Source organism: Eulemur rufifrons, chromosome 12, assembly GCF_041146395.1.
Source record: "Eulemur rufifrons isolate Redbay chromosome 12, OSU_ERuf_1, whole genome shotgun sequence".
NCBI classification, from domain to species: Eukaryota; Metazoa; Chordata; class Mammalia; order Primates; family Lemuridae; genus Eulemur; species Eulemur rufifrons.
The window spans coordinates 3,912,121-3,939,657 of NC_090994.1; the positions used below are offsets into that span (position 1 = coordinate 3,912,121).

Below are 27,537 nucleotides of genomic sequence, written 5' to 3' on the forward strand. Positions count from 1 at the left end.
GCGATTGAAAGATGAATGAGGCAAAAACCTTTGCATCAAGAAATTTGCAACCTAGAATAAAATACGGAAATGTAAATCCATGCACTGTAGAATTTCTATTGGAAGTTGGTCTGAAAGCATGAATAAGAGCAACGGTTAACGTTGTGTGTCAACTTGACGGGGCCAACGTGGTGCAGAGACGTTTGGTCAAGCGCCATTGTGTGTGTTGGTGAGGGTGTTTCTGGATGAGATTAGCATTTGAACCTTCCTGTGTGGGTGGGCACTACCCAGTAAGTTGAAGGCCTGAATAGAACACTAAAGTTGAGTAAGACGGACTCCTGACTGATTCATTGAGCTGGGATGTTGATTTTTTTCCTGCCTTTGAACTCTAGCTAAAACATCAGCTCCTCCTGGATCGAGAGGCTGCTGGCATTTGGGCGGGAACTACACCACCAGCTCCCCTGTGCTCCAGCTTAGATCTTGGGACGTGCCAGCCTCCATAGTCATGTGAGCCAATTTCGTATAACTCTCTCTCTCTTTCTGGATGGATGGATATATATGTCATTCTATTGGCTCTGTTTCTCCGGAGAACACTGACTAATATAATGAGTTTTTGTGAAGTACAAAGTGAAGGAAATAATTCTAGTTAGAAGAAACACACTCTTAGCACGTTCTGGAGGCATGAAAGCACCCTTAGCTAAGGACAGAAAAGACTAAGGAAAGAAAAAAGCTAAACTGGAGGATTGAGAAAAAGAGTACTCACGGAAATTAAATAAATCACTTAATGAAATTCTATAGTAAACTATTTTATAAAAGAAACAGTCCCCTTTGTAATGCAAATAGACTGTCTGATAAATCTGATTTTTTCATAGAGATAAAACCATTTTTAATTGAATTTATGGGCAGGTGTTTCTTGCATGTAAAATGCACAGTAATCTAGGCCTAAAATTATGTGGCTATTTACTTATATTTTATAGTCTGCATAATTCCTGGAAAGATGGTTATAAAGAATTTTTACTGTGAAAGTTTTCAAACATACACAAAAGCAAAAATAATAGAAAAATAAACACCACTTACCCACCCACCCGCCAGTGGCAACAAGTACCAACATTTCAACATCTGTACCTCATCAGTCCCTTTCTCCTTTCTTTCTTCCTTTTTCCTTTATTTTGTAGTATTTTAAAGCAAATCTCTCACATCATTTTACCCCTCAATATTTTCATATATAATTGCTTTAAAAAAAAGGATATTTTCTTACATAACTGCAAAACCATTATCTCACCCAACAAAAGTGACAGTTACTCTTTCACCATTTGATTCCCGGGACATATTCAAATTTTCCTGACTAGTGTAAAAAAAAAAAAATGTCTTTTAGAATTATTTTTTCCCAATCAATTCCATCTGTTGGTCCACACATGGTATTTGGTTGTTATGTCCCTTAAATGTTACGTAAGAGAACGCTGTCCCCTGTTTTGTTAACATCTCACATACTTAAGAAACCAGGCCAGTTGTCCTTAGTGTACCCCACATTCTAGATTCACCTGCCTGCTGTACACAGTATGTGTCACGTGAGGTGTTTCCCTTTTCCTTTTATTTCCTGTAAACTGGATGTTATAAGCCAACCGTATATCTTCAGTGACATGTGTATTCAAATCTTTTGCCCGCTTTTTAAAAGTTGTTTATGTCCTTATCATCAAGTTTGGAGAGTTCTCCATCTAAAAACTTTTGTTCTTCTATGGAATATTAAAAAAAAAGAGAGAGAGAGAGAGAATGCATAAATGAGCTTAAAGTTATTTACTGCCAGAACAAAAATGTGCACCAGGCAGCTGAGGGTTTAAAATAAAATAAAGCTCTCTTCCAGGGATGAAGCGCGCTCCCTGCCAGCTCAGCGCTTCTGCGGCGGCAACGCCAGGCGGTGCGAGAGGCTCCTGGCGTCCCCCCGCGTCTGGAGGCCCCTCTCCTGCCACACGGATCCCACCGCGGAGCCTCCAGCCTGGCGTGGCGACCCTCTGCTTTTGAAGAAAAACCCACAGATCACAGAATCGGAGCTTTCCTAAATTCTTTATAGGATCATATATGAACGAGCTAATGATGTCACTTGTGCCGATACTCCATGCAAATGCTCACGGGATCCGAGGATGTCAGGTGCACCCACCTGTAGGATGCTCAGCTCCCCTGCCTGGCATCCCTCGGCACATGCGGAACTGCAGCTGCTCTGACGTGGCTTCAGGGACCTTACGCTGGGTCCTGGTGACCACACTGTCCTCTAGCAGCCCACACAAGGCTCTTGTGCATGACCAGCACCAAGCTGTCAGTCTCCAATCTGCAGAATTCTCTTATTTCTTCTTATAATTAAACTTGGATTAAAATTTCTATTACATGAATAAGGCAACTAGCAGATTACAGATTTTTTTTCCTACATGTTTCTTCAAAAGAAGACACACTTATAATTTCTACAGAAAATGAACAGAAATGTGGCTCTCAGCCCAAAGACATCATGTTTTGCCTTTCTTTTACATGGAGTTTTGCAGCTCTGTGCACTAACTTGAAAGAAAAAAAGCTACTGATAGGCAGAACTTTTTTTATTACTTGTAATAAGAGCTGGTATATAAGTAAACTTTCAAAGATAGATACGTAACAAAACAAATTTTTCTGATACTATTGCATTAAGGAAAGGCCAAACCTCCCATATGAAACTTGAATAAGTTTTTCTGTTCACACAAGAATATATTTATTCGATAGCAATTAAAAAACGTTTTTCCTTCACTGTTCAAACAATACTACACACATGCATCCTCTTCTTTGACACTCATAACAAGCCCAGAGCTAGCTGAGATCAGTTTTTCACAGTCCCATAGAGAGCAACTGGTAGCAGCGAGGCTGAGACCCAAGTTTTCTGTCTCTCAATCCCATGTTTTTGTCACTGTGCCCTGCTGACTCCCTGCAGGTGACACTTCACTGTTGTCCACACAAGTCTACGCCTGATGTATCCAGAAAACTCAAAGAATTTATAGTGTTGTCTCAACCCTACAAAAACGATCCAGTAATCAAGGGTAACGTAGGTTCTTCCCCCCCCCCCCACAAATAGGTCTATATCACGTCATATTTCTGATTCTGCTATAAGTTCTATTTCTTTAAGAAAAGAAATTCCGTTAAGCCTTTATTTTCCCACTGAAGAATAGTCGACAAAGGGATATCTTACAATGAAACCATTTAAATGATTCAGAAAACCAAGAATGGCTCACTCTGTGCTATCATTTCTTTGAACACAATGGTTGGAGCACAATTGTTTGGATGAATTCTACTTTTGCCCATTATCTGAACACGACGTGCGGCAGCAAATTGCATTTTGCGGTCACAATGCATCTACATTGGCTAGAACTCTATTTTCAACTGCCAATAAAGGCGTTGGAGCAGCATTCAGACCTGGAGACAAATGACTGAGCGAGGAGACGCAGAGAGCACCTGCAGGCGGGTTTGTGGGCTGCGCCTTATCTGTTTGTACTCATTGTGTTCGAATCTGCATCTTCTCCAGAAAACTAAAAAGAAGGGTCCCAAGAGGAGGGAAAAGGTTACTACTATAAAGTTGCCTTTGAATGGCAAGAAGTTAAATCGTACCTAAATTCCAGGAGGATAAACATGAAATACTTCTCTTCAATAGGTTGGCTCCGCCGGGCACGTAGAGACCCATTTCATGGCTTCATGTGGCCTATTGAGAAAATGAGCCCATCGTCTTGCTCAAAAGGAATATTTGACATGGCCACTGAGCCATATTAAAATCCCATGATGGTGCAAGAAGAACTCCTGGCATTAAAATATTTGAAGCCAGGGTTTTTTTTTTTTTTTAATTCTTTATGATACAAGCTGGTTTTATCAAAAGCTTAATCATTCAGCAGCAATTTATGGAGATCTGACTACATGGCGGGCAGTGTTCTAGAGGATGAGAGTGTCAGAAAAGAGGACAGTGTGTGAAAATGCACAACAAGGGACCAACTAGCCCGGGGAGTGGAGGGTGGAGTGCCGTGGACAGCGAACGCTTGTGCTGAGTGACGTCGGCTAAAGTAAAGGAGTAACGTCTGTCCCCATCGCTTCTGCTCTTTTTAGAAATCATTTTTCAGCACGATACTTTCCACCCAAATGTCTGGAGTGCCAATAAAAGCCATTTTATTAGATGAGAATGAAGTGTTCCCATTTGGTTGAAAGACAAATAAATGCATTGCTTGTTACAGCCAGAGCGGTGGGAGCCACGGTTACTCACCCACGTCCATCTCCGCCCTTGGCCTACAAATTCCGTTAACACAAGGACTGTCCTGCTCTTCTTCATATTTATTCATTTACTTGCTTATTTGTCAAACATTTATTAAATGGCACTAGGGTTATGAAGATACATTAGAGGTCTTGGCCCCTAGGCAGGGAGGGAAACCATCACCGTGAGCAGGAGGTGCGGGGAGGGCACTGTGCAAGCGGAAGGTGCCAGTGCAGGGGGAGCGGACCAGCCTCGGGGCTGGGAGGGGTGAGGGAAGGTCCCCGGAGGGAGTGATGCCAGTTCTCAGGACGCCTCCCAAAAGAACAGGTGCAAGTTATTTCTTCTACATAAAATGATTCGAGAATGCACGGCCTTCAGCCCATCATGAGAAACACTGGACCCACTGAGCACGTTGTCTGGGCGTACCCACGTGTACACTAGAAAGACACTCTTCTCCTTGTTTGGCAGACAAGGGAATTAGTGTTGGGAGAAGCTGAGTGACTCATTCCTGGTCCCCCGGCAGGTGTAAGGGACTGTCAGAATGCAAACATGTCCATCTGCTGACTCCAATTCCAGTGCTCCTCTCTATATAGCTACTGATTTCTGGAAGGCAAGCACACCTCTGGGGCCAGAGCACAATGGAAGGCTGAATACTAGGTCCCACATGGCGTTCCCGGGGTGAACAGACGAGTCCCTATCCCGGATAAGTGGCACAGAACCGCGGCTGTCTACCATGGTCAGTGGGGCAGTGCTAAGAATTCCTCTTCCTCCAATGATTACAAGGACAAGTACAGGAAAAAACAAACCAAAAACCAGATATCCCCACACTGCCCCTATTTCGTCTTCCCCAAATCCTCCCCTGTCCACGGCTGCTCTCTGTGACCGCAGCCCCCCTCCCACTGGGTCTTCACAAAAAGAACCCAAACAAACTTCTCTTTCGGCTGTTCTCGTGAATGGCAGCGTGAGCACGCCACATTGTTTGGGACAGCCATCCAGAGACATAATTACATGATTAAGCTCTGCTGTCCTCTCCAGGAAGTCTAAAGCACCGTAATTACCACAACCAGGAGGAGGTGGGGGCTAAACAATACGCAATCACTGCTGCTGACAAGGTCTGAGACTGGAGTCCAGGGCTGCGCCGGTTCCCAGTAAAGGGGGAAGAGACACACGTCTTACTCCATCTACGTTCGTAGCAAGAAACGTGACAAACTATAATCAAGAACATAATCAAGAATGTAACAAAACACTGATTGCCCTTAATGACCTTATTATTCTTTCATTAAATGTATTATGGAAACTGGGCAATGTATTTCAGTGGGTTTTCTGAGTGAGGTACGTATATAATGTATGGTTGACCTCTGCATTTCAACAGGATCGCACTGGTAGAAGGCGCCTCTCTCTGTCTGAATAAAGAGACCACAACGCCTTTTGCTATGGTGCACATGTGTCAAAAGACGTGCACCACATACAAACATTATTTCAAAATAGTTCTAAAAAAACTATAAAGCCTCCGGGAAAAAAATGGGAGAGAAGCTTTATGAACGTGGGTTAGGCAAAGATTTCTTAGATTTGACACAAACGTGTGATCCATGAAAGAATAAATTGATAAAGGTTGTCACATAGGGAGATGCAGAGTTGTCACAAAAACGCATATGGCACTAACAGAACGCCTGAACAGGCATAAATACCGTCATGGGATGACAGTGGGCTTTCCTCCTACCAAGGCGGAACCCAGGCCCTCGATCGAGTCAGGGGTGAGCACAGAAGCACTCGGGTCTGAGAACAAGGCCGCCGACCGTCTACATGTGATAAAGGCAAACGATAAATCCCCGACAACTCTGCCACTGGCAGTTTGAGTTGCTGTGAGAATGGTGAGGCCATTAAGAAAAGAAATGAGAAAGTGAGAAAGGGAAGGTAATCTGAGGGTGAGGGTGATCAAGAGTTTGAGTTTAGCCATGTAAAGTGATCAACACCCAACTCAGAACTGGTTTTATAATTAATCACTGAAAACACAGCCTTTTCAGACACTAGGCCTCAGGGTGGCGGGTTGAGATAAGTTTGTAGTCGATACAGCCAGAACCAGTAAGTAGACAAGACAAGCACCAGCCATGGGTGGACGACCACAGCTGGTGCCAGGATGCCCACGAAGTCAGGGGACCACAGCCAGTCAGCTACGAAGGCCATCACCAGCACAAAAGATCCAAATGGACACCACCTCAAAGAAGATATGCAAATAGTAAATAAGCAGATGAAAAGATGCTCTACATCACATGTCACTAAGGAAGTAGAAATGAAAACAATAATGAGATACCACTACACACTATTAGAATGGCCAAATTCCAAAACACTGACAACACAAAATGCTGGCAAGGACGTAGAGCCACAGGAACTCCCATTCATCGCTGGTGGCAAAATGGTACGGCCACATTGGAGAACAGTTTGGCAGTTTCTTAGAAAGTTAAAAATAGTCTTACCATATGATCCAGCAATCACGTTCCTAAATACTTATCCAAGTGAGTTGAAAATGTGTGTGCACACAAAAACCTGTACACGAATGTTTACAGCAGATTTGTTTATGGAAAACTGGAAGCAACTGCAATGTATTTCTTTTTTTTTTTTTTTTTTTTTTTTTTTTTTTTATTTTTTTTTTTTTTTTGAGACAGAGTCTCACTCTGTTGCCCAGGCTAGAGTGAGTGCCGTGGCGTCAGCCTAGCTCACAGCAACCTCAAACTCCTGAGCTCAAGCGATCCTCCTGTCTCAGCCTCCCGAGTAGCTGGGACTACAGGCATGCGCCACCATGCCCGGCTAATTTTTTTCTATATATATTTTTAGCTGTCCATATAATTTCTTTCTATTTTTAGTAGAGGTGGGGTCTCGCTCTTGCTCAGGCTGGTCTCGAACTCCTGAGCTCAAACGATCCGCCCACCTCGGCCTCCCAGAGTGCTAGGATTACAGGCGTGAGCCACCGCGCCCGGCCTGCAATGTATTTCAATGGGTTAATGGATGAACAACCTGAAGTACATCTATACAACAGATTACTATTCAGTGACAAAAAGATAGGAGCAGCCTTAACTGCATGTGGCCAAGTGGAAAACGCCCATCTAAAAGGGCTACATACTGCATGATTCTAACTACATTTTGCAATCGTGCAACTAGTAATACATGACATTCTGGAAAAGGCAAAACTAAAGGGATGAATAGTCGGTGCACAGAGGATGTTTAGGGCAGTGAAAGTATTCTGTATGATGCTGCAATGGTGAATACATATATTATATATTTGTCAAAACCCACGGAATGTACCACACCAAGAGTGACCCAAATGTAAACTATGGACTTTAGTTAATATAACATATCAATGTTGGCTCATCAATTATAACAAATGTATCATGCTAACGTGAGACGTTAATAACAGTGGAAATGTATGTGTGAAAAGAACTCCTAACGTGAATGTGTACATATACTAAATGTATATGAAAATGCTGAGTCGGTAGCAACTTAAAGACATGCCAGTTCCTCCTTTTTACCATCAAATAAAAAGGGTATTAATACGACCAGAGCAGACGATATTTTTCATGGTACACTATTACAGTGACCTACAATAGCCAGAGAACATGATTTTTGTTTTAGTTTAATACTATTTGGTTTTTAAATGATAATTCCATCTTGTATTTTACACTTTATTTTGAAAATCGAACCACATTCTGTAATTACCTATTTCCAATAAAGTTATTATTTTACATTTTTGTGCTTAGAGTAAAAATTCAACATTAAGAAAATGTATTTCAGATATATTTTGGATACCTATCAAATATCCAAATGTTATAACATTTCCTCTCTCAGCGCCATATGATTATAACATTCAGAAAGGGCATCATTAAAGTCAGGCCCTATAAAGATGAATTAAAGATGATGAGTCCTCTTACAACAGACATCTTTTTAAAAATACACAGAATGAAATTTCCTGTATTCCCTTATTGGATTTCATTTGCATTTTCCCCCACCAGTGCAAACTGCTGTTCGCTCTCCTTTCCCATCACGGGCACCTGTTTCTACCTCTGTGCAGGTATGTTGTCATTGGGTCAGCCTGATACGTCCTTGGATTTCCCAGCAGGCATTTGTGGTCCCTGGGTAGCCAATTTATGCAATGAATTGTCCATCTGTTGCCCTAACTCCGGGCTACGTGACCAGCCCATCTGTGCTTGTTGACATTGCGTGCAGCCTCGCTGGTGTGCCGCTAGAGGTGTGGGATGTTCTCCTGTCCCCCCCGCCCCCTCCACCTGTGTCTCCTCTTTGGAAACTTTGCTCTTCCTCTTTCCATTCATCTGGGGCAACTGCAGTTTTTTCACTTCACTTTCATCACTAACCAGAATTCTGTGCCCTGTACCGCTGGCCCGGGCATGGTAGCCCTAAATACTCTTGCTTATTTGTCATATGTGATCCCTCATCTAGAAGTGGATCTTTTATTCTGCTGCAACTGGTCCAATCACAGGGTGAGCCTCCTTCCTAAATGCCTCACCTCCACACAGCTGCTCATTTCTTCCATTTCTTTGCCATCTATTCTGACAGCTCGTGTAGTTACTGTGAATCCATTTAGTCTTGATAGTGTTTATTTCCAGTCCAAATTGGGAAACAGACCTAAATAACATGCTTGCATTTTCCTTTCTGGAACTGTCGTATCTGATGCATTCTCAGGGAAACAGGTCCAGGCTCCTTCTCTGGAGCTTCGTGTCAAGGTTATCAGAGGGCATGTACCAAACCAGGACCAGGAGCAACAGAACCACCCAACGACGAGGGCCCACATGCCGGGGAGAGGCGGGCAGAGCCAGAGTCAGGAGCGCCCATGAGCAGAGTGATGCCACAAATCCACAGGGAAAAGCCCAGGGGAGCAGCAGGCACCATTTGCAAAGGCGTGGTCAGGAGTATGGAAGACAAGACCCAGGAAAGGGTACAGAACACACCTGAATCTCTCCTCCGCACACACACACCACTTGCCTTTAGTCCTGCATCCCTAAGACAGCATGCATTCCCGGAGTGGAATATGCAACATATTATTTTCTGAACTTGCCCCAATCCCCAAAAGAACACTTTTCACCTAGTAAGTACTCAACAGACACAGGAAGGGAATAAGGGAAACGAGTCCCTAACTACCTGGTTTCACCATGAAGTGCACCTTTACCACCTGACTCCGATCATGTGTGACGTTCCTTCCACCGATCTGTGAATTAACTCTTCTGCACGTAATTGGATTCTGTTTTATAAGCTCAATGTTGACAGGGTGCTCCAGAAACCATAAAACTGTGAGATAAATCATGTCTCACCTTGCTACAGCCCAACAGATGCTGAAGTTTTAAAGTTCACTCATTTTTTACCAGTCAGTGGTCATAGATCCAAACCCATTTCTTTTCAGGGCATTGAGAACTTCGCTAGATTTGACAGGGTCAAAGGCAATGGAGGAATGTGTATATCTGAATTTTAAAAATTTCTTAGGTAATTGGCAAAGCCCTTTGCAATGTAAGGCAAAGCCTGGTTTCATCTAGACCTCCACTCTTTCAACCACTGAGGATGAGTTGCCGCCTGTGAGAAGGGTCGGAACTTACAAGGGTCTTTGGACTTTTCTTATGGTATCTTCTGATTCTTCATTTAACACATTAACTGCCATGTGAGTTGTATTTAACTCACGCTAGTTTTATGCCTGGGGCCTCGTGAAGCAAAACCCTGCAGTTGGTTCGTGAAAATCTTGTTGATGTCCTTATCGTTAGAGTCAATATTGACAATTTAATTCTCAAAATGTATGGCAGCCAATGTGTTCACGAGGAAGCATCACTCGAGGCTCAGCACCAGAGCCCCAGAGCCTGTCCCAGACTATCCCGTTGGATCCTCGGACTTGGCCTCATTCAATACATGATGGTGCCCAACAACTGTATTCAATCAGCATTGATTGGGCGCCTATGGGGTACTGCTCTTGGTGTTAGGACAGTAGAGAGATGAAAAGACACAGTCCCTACCCTCAAGGAAAATATAATCTTTACATAAAGGCAAGGAATCTTTACGTAAAAGCAAATCCTTCCCAATAGTTGAATGTTTGTTTTTCTTATTTTGGGAGGGTGTGGTACATCTTACTGAAAATTGAATTCTTTTTATTGTACCTACTCATACTTTCTCATTCTCTTTTAGAGAGACACAACAGAGTAGTTAAAAGCAAGGACACTAGACATAGACTGTCGATGTGTGCATTCTAGCTCTGCTGCCGACTAATCACGGAGGTTTAGACAAGTAAGAGAATCTCCCTGTGCCTCAGTTTGTCCATCTGTAAAGTGGGCACACTGGCATACTCACCTCCCCATTCAGCTGTTATGAAAATTGAAGAAGTTGTTATGTGTAAAGGATTTGGAATGATGCCTGGCACAGGGGACGTACTCAAAAATATCAGCTATTATTTTCTTTCTCCAAACACCAAAGCCATCAAAATGTGTACGGTGTAATCTCGTCATCTCATCTCCTACTTCTAACTAAGACATGCTGCGCTCACCTCTCTGCTGCATCGATCTGGCTGGAGAGATGCCATCAAACATGTCCCGTCAGAAAAATAAAATTATGTCCTAGGTAAGACAATGAATTTTGTGACCAAGGCAAGTCCCTTTCTAAATGAGATTCTACTTCTCATCAAAGCCTTGAGAAACTCGTCCAAAGATTGAGATACGATTGCCCTTTTTAACACCTATACTCAAAAGGTAAGTCATAGGGGTGCAGTAATTTTAAATAAATCAGAACGGTTTATAGTCACAAGCAGGGAGAGCACGCTGGCTGTCAAAGTGTCTAGTCTCCCAGTGCATCAGGACCCAAGGTCTCTGAGGCCAAATTTTCCCGGGGCAAGGGCATTCCGTATTTAATTGCTTGGTTTAACCTGGAGCTGGGGAAGGCCTGTCATCCTCCTCTTACCTCCAGGCTGCCTAAGGACCCTTCCAAGTCACCTGAACGTTTCCATCTGTTCGCGCCCATTCCTGACCATCCTGAGGGAAATGGTGTCACCACCTCCTGAAAAAACCGTTATTTGTCTACGAGCACTAACCGCACCTCAGAATGCGCTGGCCGAGAATATGGCACAACAACACTTTAGCCAATCTTCCTGTCGGATAGAACTAAAATGCTGGGTAAATATATCTTTTTAAAAAAATTCTTCACTGAGCTAGCGTGAAAGAAAGAAATGTACAGAAGCCAAAAACAAAGTGAAAATAAGAAACCTAGAAGGTATGCAGACTCCAAAGCTCGGAGTTTGTCCTGAACCTGCTTTGATAGGCTTCGGGGTGGCAAGGAGGCCAGGGGACAACCCTAGTGGCCCCTGAAGTGAGAAATCTCTTAGGAGACACCCCACAAAGCCGAACCTCCAGCCTCAGCCACGGGTGAACAGAGAAAGGCATCATCTGCCCACAGAAAGTGTGGCATGGAACTGTGCCCGTCTGAACGCTGAGACCCTACGGAGAGAGAAAAGATGCCTTCCCCCGAGATTCGCACCACCAGCCACCCGCCCGCGGCCGTGCTCTCCAAACTTTTGTCACTTATGTGGTCCACACACACAAAAAAAGTTTTAGTTTTAACTGCTTTGATGGACAAAGCCCCCAGGTGCTTGGCATTAGCCAGCAGAATCCTCCTGCGGCACAACTGCACCCCAACCCAGGCCCGGGACGCCCCGCCCAGAGTTCGTGCATTGATCAAGCCGTGGAAAGACGTGGCGGCAACTTAAGCGCACGTGACCGAAAGAAGCCAGTCTGAAAAGGCCACAGAAGGTGCGATTCCAACTCTATGACATTCCGGAAAAGGCAAGATTACGGAGACAGCGAACAGAGCAGCAGTTGTCAGGGTTGGGGGCGGGAAGGAGGGATGACGAGGCGGAGCACAGGGGATTTTTAGGACAGTGACACTGGTCTGTAAAACACCCCCATGGGGGACACACGTCCTGACACAGGGGTCAAAACATCAAGAATGAACTTAATGTCACCTACGGCTCTGGACGGGGAGGACGTGTCAGTGTGGGCTCCTCGGCTGGAACGAACGCGCCACCCTGGGGCGGGGGTGTCGGCAGAGGGGAGGCTGCGCACACGTGGGGGTGGGCTGTATGGGGACTCTGTACATGCTGCTCAATTTTGCTGTGAACCTAAAACTGCTCTTTAAAAAGTTTTATTAGCTTAGAAAAATTAAAGATTAAAAAAAAAAAAAGCCCAGTCCACTGTCCCCCACCCCCGGCTCCAGCCCCCAGGATGTGGTTTCACCATGTCACCACCCGACTCTTAAACAGTGGACAGATGATTTTCCCTGGAGCATTTTCAAACTATCAAATGCAACCAAACAAGACTTAAACAAAGTGACAGATTTGTTTTTTTTTTTTTTTTTTTTTCTCGTGCACAAAGATACACAAGTTCAGGCACCGGTGACTTTTTGTCAACCCACGTTTCCAGGGCAAAGCAGGTCTGCTGACAGGAGCACTGATGTCACAGTCGCCAACAGCTCCTTACCTCCCGGGGACCGGCGGGGAGGGAGACCTTTAAAAATGAATATGCTCAAGGAGCTGGACCTGAAATAGAAAATGGGAGGACAGGATGCTCCGGCCACTCGCTGCGAGACCTGGAACAGGAACGTCTCTGCCTGGGGCTCCTGGCGCGCCTGGGCACACCTGGGAAGGCACGGAGGAAGAGGCCCTTCTCTCTGCACGGCCTCCCTGACAGTCCCGTGGCCTCTGTCGGCATCCAACGCACAGCCCTGCAGCGGGCACTGGTGCCGCAGGAAGTGCGGGAGGCTGTCTGGTTCACAGCGTGTTTCAGCCCAGAGTGGAGCTGTCCGTGGTCCTCAACTGCTTTGCAGATGGAGCGCCTTGTGGGTCCTAAGGAGGCACCTCCAGGGCCAGAATAAAGAGGACAGTGTTGGGGGAAGCTTCCCATCAGAGCATCTTGGACGCTGTTTTAATATTAGGCTTCTCTGCACAATTTGTATCTAAAGAAAAGGTTCTAATGCTTAATAAAAGTTTCAGACATCACTGGAATAGATGACCTCTAAGGTCCGTCCCTCTAAAGAAAAAGAAATCCCGTGTTTCTGTAGATCACATTCATCCAAATGGTTCTAGACCACTAGACATTTTTTACAAGCCATTTTCAAAATTCTAGAAGAACTTAGCAGCTTATTTAATATTTTAAATTATCCTAAAAATCTCAAAGAAAGGCACGTGAAAATGCATTTATTGGAAATGAATGAAGAAAAGGCTTAGGAGGAAACAGTCTAAAATATAAACCCTGTTTTATTTCCAAGGCCAGTAGCAGAGACTGTCAATACCCTAATTAGCCAGGGGACACGCGGAGTGACTTTCTAAGTGATCTGAGCCCCCAGCACAGTTGTAAGCTGGAGCGTTGCTGCTGCTCCATCTCACGGGCCCGGGACAGGGATCAGTATGTGGAAAGTGTTGTAGATTACAAACCAACGATTAATATAAACTATTGTGGTATCTGTTGAGAGCATTATGTTATAAACTGTTCTCCTAAACCAAAGATGTCTACTATATACCAAGTCACCAGTTTTGGCAATTTTTTTTTTTTTTGGCATTATATTACAATAGTAATAAATCAGAGTGGAAAACACAACTTATCCTTAACTATCGGAAAGAAAGGAGAAAAAGAGGGAAGGGGAGGAGAAGGGGGAAGAAGGAATGTCAACAAAGAAAGGGGAAGGCATCAACTACTAATACAAATAATAATGTTCACGACATGTTGTGGGTAAGTGGTCCCTGCATCGGAATGCTCCTGCCAGAGAGACACCGCGCGGAAACCAGCCCTGTCCCCTGGCATTGCCTGAGAGACTCCTGCGTGCCATGCATCAGCGGCCGGGATTTATTAAGTGAAGCTCATCCTGTGGCTGCGGGACCCTGGCGGTTCGTAAATGACTCCCAGGCTGCCGAGGCCCAGGGGGGTCGGAGCCACAGTCCCAGCAAACGGCAGTGACCCCTTCCCAGGCCACTCCGCTCACGTCTGGGGGCTTCACTCCCGAGACGGGAGACCGTGTTTTTGCATGAGTCCCTCTTGTCGCAATTTTCAACTTGGCAGATGGGGCAGTAATTGACCCAGATATTTATTTTTAATGTTACTCAGGAAAAAAAAAAAAAAAAAAAAAAAAAGGAACCCTTATTCTAGGGCTCTAAAAATTGTCAGTCATTATGAAGTAATTAAGACCCAGCGTATCACATAAAATTCCTAGAGAAGCTCAAGCCCCCATAAGGTTATTTTCTCATATTACGTTATGGCTCCATTATATGTGATTTGAAAATATCAGTGTGGGCACATTCATCAGTTGCTTTCGCAATTACGTTTTCAGAAGTGCTTGCTATAGCAAATTCCTCTTAATCTCCCTTCTAAATCTTTGAGAATATAATCCTGAAACAATGAAAGAATAACCTATTTTTAGTCTGGGATGGGGATAAAGCCATGTTTTTATTATTGTTCCTTTCCATTTAATTTATTTTTCTTTTGCAGGGCCTATGCGAATTTCACCACCAGATATGCGGAAACATTGACACAATTTAACTACTTCAGGTCTGTCAGTCTGTTGACCTGTGATCACGGCACCTGTTCCCCAGCAGTGATTTAAGCTGCTCAAGGACAGAGGTGGATCGAACAGCCAAACAAGCTGGAGAATATTAAAATATCAAGGTCATATGAAGAACATATAGCACGTGCAATAGTCCTCAGAGAATCTATACATGTTAAAATTCACTCACCCCTTGCCCTTAAACGACTGAGAACAGACCCGGACATAACTGGAGTCTTTGGCCGGTGAACCCTACGAGGAGGGGAAGGCACTCACAGCCTCCTCCTACCATCTCAGGACGGCAGTCCCGTGGTGCCACCTGTTCTGGCACTTGCCAGCCTTCAGTTCTTTGAAGCTACAGAAAAATCCTCATCCTCTCTGATGTCTACTGCTGGATTTCGACATTCGGGCACACTCAAAATATCTCTAGCAAAATGTGCCCATGTCTATTTGCTTTCAGCTTTGAGAACCTTGACCGACCCGTCAGCATACAGGTCCCAGACCTGTGTGAGTGGGAGAGACCGTGTGATTTTGTCCAAACACTGCAGAAAAGCCCCCGTAGAGTCGCTCTGACTCTGCAATCTGTGGGTAAAGGACCCATGTGGGACAAAGAGCTGCTGTGGATTCAGTGACACCAAGTGAAAGCGTATTTCACTCATCATGACGCCATCTCCCTTGGACTTTGGAAACTGCAGTAGATACTTATTACGTATAAAGTCTACAGGCCACGCTTGGCGGACAAGTCAATTTGCAGAGTGTTTGGCTAACTCTGCAGGCTCTGGGGGCGCATGGCCCAGGCTGGGAAGCCAATCGGCATGAGCTTTGAAGGACGGAGGTGGGACAGCAAAGAACCCTGCACTCTCCTGCTCGGGGGTCCCTTTCTCAGTCCCCTCTCTGCCCCAGCTCCTGCAGGGTCCCTGCATTGTCACACCCCCAGCTCTGCTCTGGGCAGGATCGAACAGAGCTTAGAGCACCTGGAGACACAAGACCTTTCTGTTAGGAAGCCCCAGTACCCAATTATGGGGAAAAAAATCCAGCCCAACCGAAATGATAAGCAGGAACTAAATGACAAAATATTGATCACTTGGATCTTAACATTCAAACTCAGAGCCAGCCCCACCCTGAATCCTTCATCGCCAACCTCACCTGGGGCAGAATGGACACATGCCCTGAACTTCCTTTTAGGATTCTAGCCATGCTGTGGTCTGGGAAGACAAGTAAATTTTCAACCCTTCTACTCAAATCTCTCTGTGAAATCACTTTCTCCCTCTCTCTGCCTCAGTTTCCTTAACTGAAAAGAAAGTAGTCTTGGTGGTTTTCAAATATTTGAAAAAAATTTTAAAGATGAAACATTCGTGAGGACCCCAACACATAACACAGCTAGAAGCCGTGGATGGGTTCTCTGGGCAGCTTAAATGGTTGCTATTTGGTTCAAACCCTGTGTTACTTGTGGAACCCCCGCAGCACCCCTCTGGAGCTCGAGGGTTCCGTGGTCACCCAGTTTGAAAGCCACTGGGTGGAAGATGGTTAAAGTCCCTTCCAGGTCTGAGATGCCTTGACCTCCCCAGGACCAAGCCCCAGCTTCTGGGGTCAGCCCTGCAGAGGGAGGGGTGCAGCCTGTCAAGCCGCCAAGCTCATTGTTTCTGGCGACTGAGGTTTGGGACCAGCAGTTTCCCACTACCTGTATTTTCTCCATCAGGCAATGGGTCCATTCACTGAACTAACGTCTCGAATAGCTACGTGGATGGGGCAGCGGGGAGGTGGTGTTGTCAGGGGGAGTTGTCTGTGGTCCTAGGCATTATAACTGTAAGTCAAAGGTCCCCGCCCTCGAAGCTTGCTTTGTGCCTGTGGGTTTGAAAGAGAGAAGCACTTTTAACCTGCCTGCTACAAGTTCAAGGTCCAATTTTATGCCTAATGTAAGAGGAACAAAAAGCGATCAAATTGCTTGTAGCAAGAACTGAACACCAGAATTCTTCCATTTTCAGGGATATGTCAATAACTTGGTAATTTACCTTGACTGACATTGAAATGAGTACAATGAGACTGACTATGCACTAAAAAGAGATTTAATGTAGTCTGTAAGGAATTTAGAATGAGTTTTACATTGCTTGATAAAATCTGCTAATAACAGAACTCAGCCCTCCTTTGAAGAAGAATGGATCATTAATCCCATGTAAGATATGTAGACGTGTACTTCCACCCAAACACTTCAGACATTCAGTCAAACTAAAAAAAAAAAGAAGTATACTGAGTTGCTTCATATTAGTGGGGAAATTATTATTCAGTGCTTAGTTCGAGCTGTTAAGCATCAAGGAAACATCACGCATTTGGGGACGGGGTGGATATGACCTGCTAAGAACACAGACGAGGAGGAGGAGAAAGTGAGTCCCTTGTGCCACGCCAGGCACACACGCCCCGGGCTCACCCCGGCCCCTGCCAAGCGATGCTTCGTGACCCATCACTTTTACCTTTAACATGCCCGACAGCGACAGTGACAGAAAGTGTATGTCCTAGATTTTCTAGAATACTTCCAATTTGAAACAATTTTATTTTCAACCCCAACTCAATTGGCTTCATAAAGCAGCATTCCTCCCGTTTTACAAGAGAGGAAACTGAGGCTCAGGGAGTGAAATGCCCTGGACGTCGACACCCCTAGGAGGTCCCCTGAGAACCCCCACACTCTGCTCCCCCCAGACCAGGACTCCGGCTCGGGACTTCGGTTGGACAGTCGGCCTGACAACCCACAAGAGTCTTCCGTTGATAAGGAAAGTGTCTGGGCCTCAGATTTCCTCTGGCGATTGTGCAAATGTCACTCATGGGAGAAAGTTGTGCGGTCCCTTTCATGCCTCTGGTTTCGGTGCCACTTGGCTGTGCAGATTTCGACAAGCTTTTGAATAGACTAATAAACATGGAATTGTTCTGAACATCTGTAAGCAAAATATGAAAAGATATTACCCAGTGAATGAACATCCTGGGTTTTCTTGCCAGCAATGGGGTATTTGTATATTAGGCTAATGCGCTGAAATTAACCCAGAATGCTTATCCATTGCAGAATGTCTTTTCATATTTTCATCTGTACAGTCGTTATTATAAAATGTAAGAATAATTCTCTATCAGAGTATTCAGGAATCTGAATAGCTCAATTACTTCTAAAATCAATGTAGTAAGGCAACAGCAGGCCAGTTAATCAGCTGGTTTGCATAACAACTGTTGGAGGGAGTGTGTGCGTGCGCGCGTACGTGTGTGTGTGTGTGTGTGTGTGTGTATGTGTGTGTGTGTGCGTGCCTGTGTAACGAGAAAACCAGTGTCAGCCCAACTCTTTAAAACGCATGTGAGAGATCAAGCTTTCATGTGACTATAGAGAAAAGAATTCTGGAAGACAAGGACTAGGATTATTCAACTTCACCCCCTAAACCACCTTCCCCTAGTACCTGGTACAATGTCTTGCATGTGGTACATTCCCAATAAATGGCATATTTAATGTATTCAAGAAGGCCTGCATGAAACGTAGGCTCCTCAGGGCTGTTCATTCCAGATTGTGGGTTCTCTAGTGCCAGGCAGACACTGAGCTTGTAAGGAACACAAACGAGTGGATGAAACCTTGGACATCCTCTTAGGAACAGAATGGCGGCCGCTCAGACTTACGTCATTTCTCCGCATGTCCCAGAGACAGAGCAGAAGCACGTCAGAGCAACGGCCCCACAGACGTCTGTGGCCACCAGAGCTGCTGCCCACAGCCGAGCAGAGACAGGGTGCCTGGTACAGAAGCAGGGGGTGGGCGGCTCTCAGAGGGGTGCGGATTCAGGCCCAAAACATGTGGGAGAGGAAAGGTTCTCAGCCTGTGCAGGGTAGGCTCAGTGTTAACTGATGAGTGTGAGGAAGGGAAGATTACAGGAGAATGTTCACTTTGAAAACAGGTTTAAATGAAATCGTGGGCACGTGCCAGGGATGGGGAATCCCCCAGGGAAGGCAAGGAGGCAGCTGCAGCCTTTGGAAAATCATAGAGGTCTCGCTTCCAGCTCTCAGCTCTGAAGGCCAAAATTCCATTTTCATCATTTAATTCAACCTGAGGTTAGTTCAGTTTGGAGAGAATGACCTGTGCAGACTAAACTCACACTAGACTGAGATAGACATCTCAGAGTGGCAGTTTATTGACTTGGAAATGAGCATTTGAACTGTCTGCTTGACCAACCTGGTCGCATTGCATTTTCTTTCTGTAAATAATCTCCTCAGGAGGACAAAAGATTAGAAGGCTGGATCAGAATAGTACGGATCAGAAGAAGAGGTTAGTGATACAACTTAAAAGTGCCATGGTGCCAGGCTCTATGAGTCTGCTCAGAGCACCCCAGAGGTGCCACCAGGACCCCCCTTCTGTCCTGGCTTCCCAATCTCCTGCTGAGGCCCAAATTCTCCTTTTCATAGTCAGGGCATTCCATCGGTTTCCTCTGAAGTCCCACAAACCCAGAAACCAGTCTGTCCTCTGAGTCATTGCCTATGTCCACTCCGATTTAGTACAGGCTTATTTTATACTCCCATGCCCAATGGGCAACTTTATTCTTAATTCTTAAGGAGCTGCTATCCCCTTGTATCCTCTCCATATGTCAGTCTCGAGGGGCACCATGAGCTGGAGATTGTGCATCGTGAACAGACCCATCAGTGAGCCTGTCCGTGAATGCTCTGCTCAGATCTCTATCCGCAGCTCTCTGCCGGGGTCATCTCCTCTCTCAGCTGTTCCCAGAGGCTGTATCTTCTCTACGTGCCTAACTGCAACTCCAGCTCAGCTTTCAGAATTACGGGCCCGTCAGTCTCCACGTGGAAATACCGTGGAGACACGGATCGGCAACATGTGTTGCTTCTGCGCTCACATACATGCCCGCTCGCATGTCCCCGTGGAGGCTGTGTGCACCCACGAGAGGGGCGGGCGTGGCAAACTGGAGTCCGTGGCTCCTGGGCTGTGATCCTCGACCTGTGTGCCCACACGCTGCTCGTGGAAGCTTGGGCACCTGTCATCACGCCACGGGCTGCGGGGGCGGGTGGGGTAGAGCCAGCCCTGTGCACTGTGGCCGGCCCCTCCCTGTAATTCTGGCACCTGTCCCAAGATACCAAATGGTACGATTAGATTCAAGAACACTTATGTGTGAGAGAAGGAATTTGCACACAATCCAGGTCCTTCTGCTTCTTTTCTTGAAAAAAATAAAAATAAATTAAAACCTTTACAAAAGAGTCCTGGGTTGTGAGCAAAGTGAACTGCAAACACCAGGGTAAGCAATTTGGACGTTAATGTGAATACTAGAGTATAGACTAGTATTTCTGCCACAGTGAATGAACCTGGGCAATTATTACGTTTCTTACCAGAGCCTTGGTTTTTCTGTGGTTTTGTGTGTGTGTGTTTTGTTTTTTATCTTTCAACTCAGACCCCTCCAGGGCCGACTTGTTCAGCAAGGCTTTGAGCACCAGGGGCTTCTGAGGGGAGGCTCGCCAGTATAACCTGCTTTCTGTTTCCCCCACCCCTCTCCTCGGTCAAAAATCTTTAATTAGCTGGTTACCATAATTACTCTAGCTAGGGACCTTATTTGTTCTCCTTCCCTGCTATTCCCAGGGATCCGAAGGCTCTACCACTTCTGTGCCAGAGGGACCGTTCTATCATAGCTTCTCTCTGCCTTTTTGTTTTTCCCTTTTATGATCAGAACAAAAAAAAAAAAAAAAGGCCTAGGGAAAGAAATCATCTCTCCTTCTGCGTCTGGGTAAGACCCTATAACTCTCTCTCTCCAATCAGGAACAAGTTTCCATGACAACCATGCTTCCCAATGCTACCGCTAACTTAGCAGGTAGCGCTCATATCAAACAGAGAATTCTTTACCAGCCTCCGTGGTTTCTGTGCCTCACCACTGCCACGGGCCTCTCACACACCAGCTGTTTGCACGAACTGTATCTTAAAAGGGTTTTGCCCTTTTTCCTTCTAAACATAAGAAAGACAAAAACAAAATTCCTTGGCATTTTCCTGACAGCGATCATTAAAAAGCACACCCACATATTCGGAAGTACAGTAGAGGGATAGACATGGAAGAGGATTTGTGAGTTGGTGGAGGGAGCACACAGATGGGTGGAGAATGGCTGGGCTGTAGCGGCAGCCGGGTGACTTACACCCTGGTCAGTGGCATAAACTCTGGGCTGAGAGCTAGAGAGGGAGGGATTCCCGCCATGCATGACCTTGGGTAAGTTACTTATCCCCTCTGAGCCTCGACCCTCCCTCCGTACAAGACAGAAACTGAGACACTTCGTGGAACTATTTGGAAAAAAGCAAAGACAGAAAAAGTGCTTATTAGGGTGTCTGGCACACAGTAGGGATCCGACACATGGCAGTTACCACGTTGTTACTGTTCGGGTAAAGAGCTGAACTAGAAAGAGTCTGAGCAAATGAGTGATCACAATGTTCTAATTGATTATTAGCATCTTTCTGGTTCAGGAAGATAGGTGCAACAGTAGATATTTGGGGGTTTTCTTAGCAACCTTTTTCTCTTAGGCCATTAAGTCATGTCTGGCATTACAGGAATGAATCTATTCATTTCCATTCCTAAGACTTGAGAGGATACACCTGGGCGATCTCCAGGGTTCGTCGGAATCTCTATTTATAGCTCTGCCTGAGCGTTTGTTCAATTTTGAAACAGAAGCAAAAAAAAAAAAAAAAGAATAGATTAACCATTAAAGTATTTGTTCGAAATTCCACATTCTCAATACCAATCAGAATGTTTCAATTCTTCTCTAGAGGTAAGAAAAACAAGAAAAATGCATATTTGTATAATATTTTCATTGTTGTGCAGCTCAAATTTCATTTCAGAATCAGAATTCATACAGTAGCAAACAAGTCAACGCGCTCGCCATTCCGCAGGCTCCCACCCCCGGCTCTTCCCCGCCACGCTGCCGGCGCCTTGGAGAGCAGAGAGCATCCTCCACAAATAACACAATTCAAGACTTGACTTTAAAAAGATAAGACTGTTTACCTATTTTTTAAATCCCATTTCTGTCAATATGGTGGACTACAGATCTAGATAAACTCTCCCTGTTGAGACCTCTTAAGATGGTGAATAAAATACACTTTTAGAAAATTGTTTTAAATGCTACCCGAGCTGGCAGGAAAGTAAAGGAAATCCTTGAGGGCCCGAAACAAATCCCGACAGGTAATCTGGTAATCCAGCTAGAATTTGCCACAGGGGCGTCTGCCTATCCTGTTAGCCTAGAGCACAGGTCGGTAAATGTTTTCCTGCAAAGGGCCAGACAGAAAATATTTCAGGCTTCGCAGACCATAGAGTCTGTTGCAACCACTCAAGTCTGCTACTGTGGCATGAATGCACTCATATATGTAATATAATATGTAAAAACAGAAAGTAATAATAATGGGCGTGGCTGTGTTGCAACGCAAATGTATTTATACGGACAGGCAGCAAGCAAGATTTGGCCTCTGGGCCACAGTGTGCTGATCTGTGCATCACAGCATGGCTTTTAATGCTCTTCCCTCCAGAAAACATGTCTGGTCCACGTTGCGTCTGTCCCATGTGTAGACGGTTGCAGTAATGGTCCTGATTTCTCCACACTTCCCTATCTCCCTGCCTTTGGGGAGCCCATTCCACATGGACTCTGGGATAGACCACATGACTTGCTTTGGCCAATGGGATGATAGTAAACATGACATGCAGAACGAGCTCGTCCTCTCTTGCTGCTCCTGGGTTCTCTGCATCCACCACCGTGTGAGTTAGCGCAGTCCAGCGTGCTGAACACACACGGTCCATCGTCCCCATCATCTCAGCTGATGGTAAGCACCAGTTGCCAGATATATGAGTAAAACCAGCCTAGTCCAACTAGTCCCCACGCAACCCACCAGTTGACCAAAGCCACAGGAGTGAGTCCAGGGGAGACTAGCAGAAGAAACACCAAGATGAGCATAGCCTGATTTTGGGATCATCAGAATCATAAGCTAAAGAAATGATTATTTTAAGCCACTGAGTTTTAGGGTGGTTGTTCCACAGCAAAAGCTAAATGATACATTTCATAGGAAGTTTATCATCTTCTAAAAATACAAAGTGAGAAGCTAATAAGTATATTTACAGAAATGGTAAAGATTGAGGAAATATATAAAAATTGTATTTCCATTTTAAAGAACCTGTCACCCAACAGCAGGGACAAGACCTCCCTTGTTTCTCCTACTAATATGACAATGCAAATTCTTCCTACCTGAGCAGACTTCTTTGTAAGTAGGATTAGAAGTATAGCCTCCTGCAAAACCAACTTGAGTTGAATACACTCCTTTCAAGATCCAGAATTTCCTTTCAGCTCCCCAGAAACACCCCATTCCTTAAAAAAAAAAAAAAAAACCAATTAATCATTTATCCAAAATAAGACGGTCATTACACATCACCTGTTTAACTAGAAAAGAGAAGTTTCTCCTGTCATTTGGTAATCAAAAATGACTAAGATTTCCTTTTAAAGAAGGAGAGTTTATAATACTGGTAAATAATTTTATTTAAGGTTATTTGTATAGAAATATCTCTTTGCTTTAGCTATGCAAAAACTTAGAAAGCCTCAAATTTAATGGAGTTAGTAAATCTATACCTTTCCAAATAAGATAATAAAAGAATAATTGTATTTTATGAATAAATTCAACACTCAACTCATAACTTGAATTAACAGAAATTTACTTAATGATCAACTTTCTGGTCATGCTTTTTTTTAAAAAAAAAATATTTTAATGAAGAATTATATTACTAAATTATTTCTTTTAGTGGGAAAACTTCCCAAATCATCATAGATTGATACAATATTTGCAATTAACAATCTCACATACATCTTCAGTTTTTAAAAATTTTTAAAAATTTCTATAAACTTGCATGGAATACATCACTGCTCACCCAAAAAGTATATTTTTCTGAGTTCTATTTCCAAATATAATGAATGAGGGTGTGTGTGTGTGGAGGGGAGGCAGGGAATAACATCAAACTCAAAAAATGAGCATTCCACTCAGCTAGCAAACATTGATTTATACCAGTAGTTACTGAATCCCTTTGACCGTATGATAAAAATCAAGGCCCATCTCCCAAGAATGCACATCCTCACGCATAATGAGAATGCCGTGTTGCATTTCCTTGGGCGTCCAATAAAGAACCCCCATTTCCTACTGTAAGTTTCTAAATTGACCAGTACAACTGCTGTTCTGTGGCCCATCTGTGGATGTGAGCAAGATTACTGCCTCGCTCACGTTTTATACGGCTTTATGAAGTCACAGAGGGCTGCGATCTTGGGTGGAACAACAGTTGGTGAATTAAGATATGCCTTTGACTCCTGCAATCACTTGATTTGCTAGATTCAATGACAGAGATAAAAGAAAAATTACGAGTTTACTGAAATTCTTGACACTTGTTAATATTCTACATCAAAAATTCAAAGCAACAAAACCCAAAAAGCAATAATGTACAAAAATATTCCACTTGCTAAAATGTGAGAGGAAATCTGCTAACCAAAAACAGGTTAACAGTTAAAAAATATTGTAGAGCCAAATAATAAAATTCATTGCAGTAAAAAAATTACTGTTGTGTTAATACTGCAACATAGAAATATGTGTATGATTCTATCATAATTATCCCAAAGCTAAATTAAAAAGGAAAAAAACACAATTATGTGCATGTTTTTATTATAACTATAAAAAAAATTCACACCAAAATAGACTGGAAGGAAATATACAAAAGTTATTACTATGATTATATTACCATGGTGGCGTTTTAGGAATATTTTTTCATTGTTCAAATTTTTCCGTAATAAATTACTATTACTTTAAAAATGAAGAATACACACATTTTTAAAGAAAAGCAAAAAATTCAAAGAAATAACATAAGCACAGGCATCATTGGAGTTACACCCTGCTGTACCATTTTTCCTGTTCATAAGTGAATTGTTTGCTGCCAGTGAATATAAATAAATATTTATTTAGTGTATATAAAAATTAAGTATCTCCAGGACTCTCATGAATTGATTCACTATTAATTTCCCTTCGTTGGGTTCCCTGGGATGAGGCAATGAGGACAGGAACTCTCTGGAGAAGCCCAGGCAAAAGGTGAGCTGGGCAGAACGTACACAGCCACAGGCTCCCAGGAGCTTCCTTGCACTCCTGTTTGACAGGATGTTCCAGGCTCATCCTGTACATTTCCTACTCTTGACTCAGAATCAACCATTTCTCCAAGAAGCCGACTTTCTTCAAGTGGGAAAAGGCATGTCAAGACCATGACCTGGGTACCAGTGAAGCTTACTGCAAAGTGCTCAACCATGGGACACGAGGGGACCATGTGGCTGCAACTTCCCATCAAAAGCTAAGTCCCATTAGACTCGCCAAAGCACAAGGTCACATGGGAGCACCCCCGACCCATGCTAAAGTAGGAGTTGTACATCTGGGATCACACCCAGGCAGGGGCGGGGGCATGAGCAGACCACACAGATGGGCAGCCGGACCGCAGCTTCTTCAGTGCATAGCTCTAGTGGGGAAAAACAGATAACAAGCTCTGAAGATAATAGGGAGATGAGGGAGTAAGTTAGAAGGTAAAAAGAGCTATAAAGCAAAGAAAAGAAAGCAAATCAGGGAGATCAGGAGAGCTGGAGGGCACAATTTTAAATAAGCTGTCCAGGGTGGGGCTCACAGAGAAAGTAACTGCAAACACAGACCTGAAGGCAGGGAGGCAGCCCCCAACACAGACACCCAGGTAAAGGGCAGAGGCCACAGCCCTACAGAGGCACCGAGAAGGTGCCTGCTATGTTTAGGGGGCAGGAAGGAAGCCAGCGTAGCTTGCGAGGAGCGATCAAGCAGAAGTAGTGGGACACAAACCGGATAAGCCAGATCGCGTAGGACCTTGTGGGATCTACACAAGCCCACTCTGGCCGAGGACAGACTAGAGTGAACCCATCACAGAAGAGGGAAGCATCAGGAAACTGTGGCTCTACTCCAGGTGAGCGACAAGGGCAGTTTGGACCAGATGGCAGAAGAGAAGTCATGAGTCGCCATCATATTCTGGATATATTTTGAAGACAGAGCCAAAAGAATTTCTTGACAGATTGGGTGCAGGGTTTGAGAGGAAGAGAGGGTTATGGTTAAGTCTAAGATCATTGGCTTGAGTGTGGAACACAGTGGATGGAGTAGATTTATAGGGGAAGGTCAGGGCTTGTGATCACTCTAGTTTTCATGAGTCTCAATACCTAGTAGAGTAAGTCTTCTTAACTTCCACTTCTCCAAACTTTTCCTTGCTATTCTTGGCCTATGACTATACCAAATTTAGTTTAATACCAGCTTGTCAAATTCCATAAAATACCTTTTTAAAATTTTTAATTAGAATTATATTGAACTTACAGATTAATTTGAAAATATTTTGTCATATTGATAATATTGAGTCTTCCTATCAATAAATATAACATAGACTTCCCTTTATGCAAGTCTTCTCAGATATCCTTTGATATCACATTATAATTTTCTCCATAAAGATCCTATATATTTTTATTATAGTTCTATGTACCCTGTGATTTGTGGTGGTGTTATAAATATTATTTTTTCTGTTATACTTTTTTATTGCTTGCTTCTGGGTGTATAAAAACGCCATTGACTTTAGCATGCTCTCAATATAGCCAGAAAATGTAGAAAATTCTCTCATTAGTTCTAATGGTTTGTCCCCAGCTTCCCTTTGATTTCCTATATAGAAAACCATATTTTGCACAAATCACAGTTTTATATCTCCGTATCCAATTATTGTTCTCCTTCCTTTATCTCATCTTATTGTATTGGCCTAGAACTTTCCATAGTATGATGAATACTAAGGGTGACGGTGAGAATCCTTGTCTCATCTCAATATTAGTGAGAAGGCTCCAATAAGTATGAGGTTTACTGTGGGTTTTTGGATGACATCCCTTATAAGGTTGAGAAAGTTCCCTTCCATTCTTAGTTTGAAGAGCTTTTTATCATGCATGAGTTTTGAATATTAACAATGCCTGCATTCTTTGGAGATTATCATATGGCCGCCTCCTTTAATCTCTTAAGGTAGTGTATTATATTAATAGATTTTTTCTGAACCAGCCTTCAATAAATCTTACTCATAATTCATTTTAACACTGAATTACTTGTGCTATTTTATTTCAAATTTTTTCATTTATGTTCATAAGAAAGATTTGTTATAATTTTATTTTCTTGTGCTGTCCTTGTCCAGAATTGATATCAAGGTTATACTGGCCTCATAAAATGGATTGGCTAGTGTTTCTTCCTTTCCCCCTATGTAACGTTGCATTAGAAAACGGTTATTTGTTCCTTGAAGTTACAAAAAAATTTCCTAAGCCAGCTGGACCTTGTATCTTTGGAGAGAAGAAAGAGAGGAATTGGGGGAGGCTTTGTTTTGTTGTTATTTATTCGTATTTTCCTATTTCTCTTTCTGTTTTTAGAGATTTTCATTGCAAAACAAACCTTGGATTTCATTGATCCTTTTATTATCTTTTTTCTTTTTCTTTTCTTTTTTTTGAAATAGAGTCTCAGTCTGTCACCAGCTAGAGTGCAGTGGCATCATCTTAGCTCACTGCAACCTCAAACTTCTGGGCTCACGTGATCCTCCTGCCTCAGCCTCCTGGGAAGCTGGGACTATAGGCACACACCACCACGCCCAGCTAAGTTTTCTATTTTTCATAGAGACAGGGTCTTGCTCTTGCTCAGGCTTGTCTTGCGCTCCTGACCT

The 27,537-nt window shown here is 43.8% G+C and overlaps 1 protein-coding gene across 5 annotated transcripts in view; it reads right to left on the reverse strand.

Annotated features, from left to right (window-relative positions):
* The window catches only part of MSRA (methionine sulfoxide reductase A), a 286,825-nt gene that overhangs the window by 123,884 nt on the left and 135,404 nt on the right, over positions 1-27,537 (reverse strand). For 4 of the 5 annotated variants that reach the window (XM_069485081.1, XM_069485084.1, XM_069485086.1 and 1 more), the window contains one exon: positions 23,021-23,140. The exons of the other annotated variant lie outside the window; for it this stretch is intronic. In XM_069485081.1, the coding sequence (XP_069341182.1) occupies positions 23,021-23,140 (120 nt within the window). The remainder of the gene's footprint in view (positions 1-23,020; positions 23,141-27,537) is intronic. 5 annotated transcript variants of the gene reach the window in all.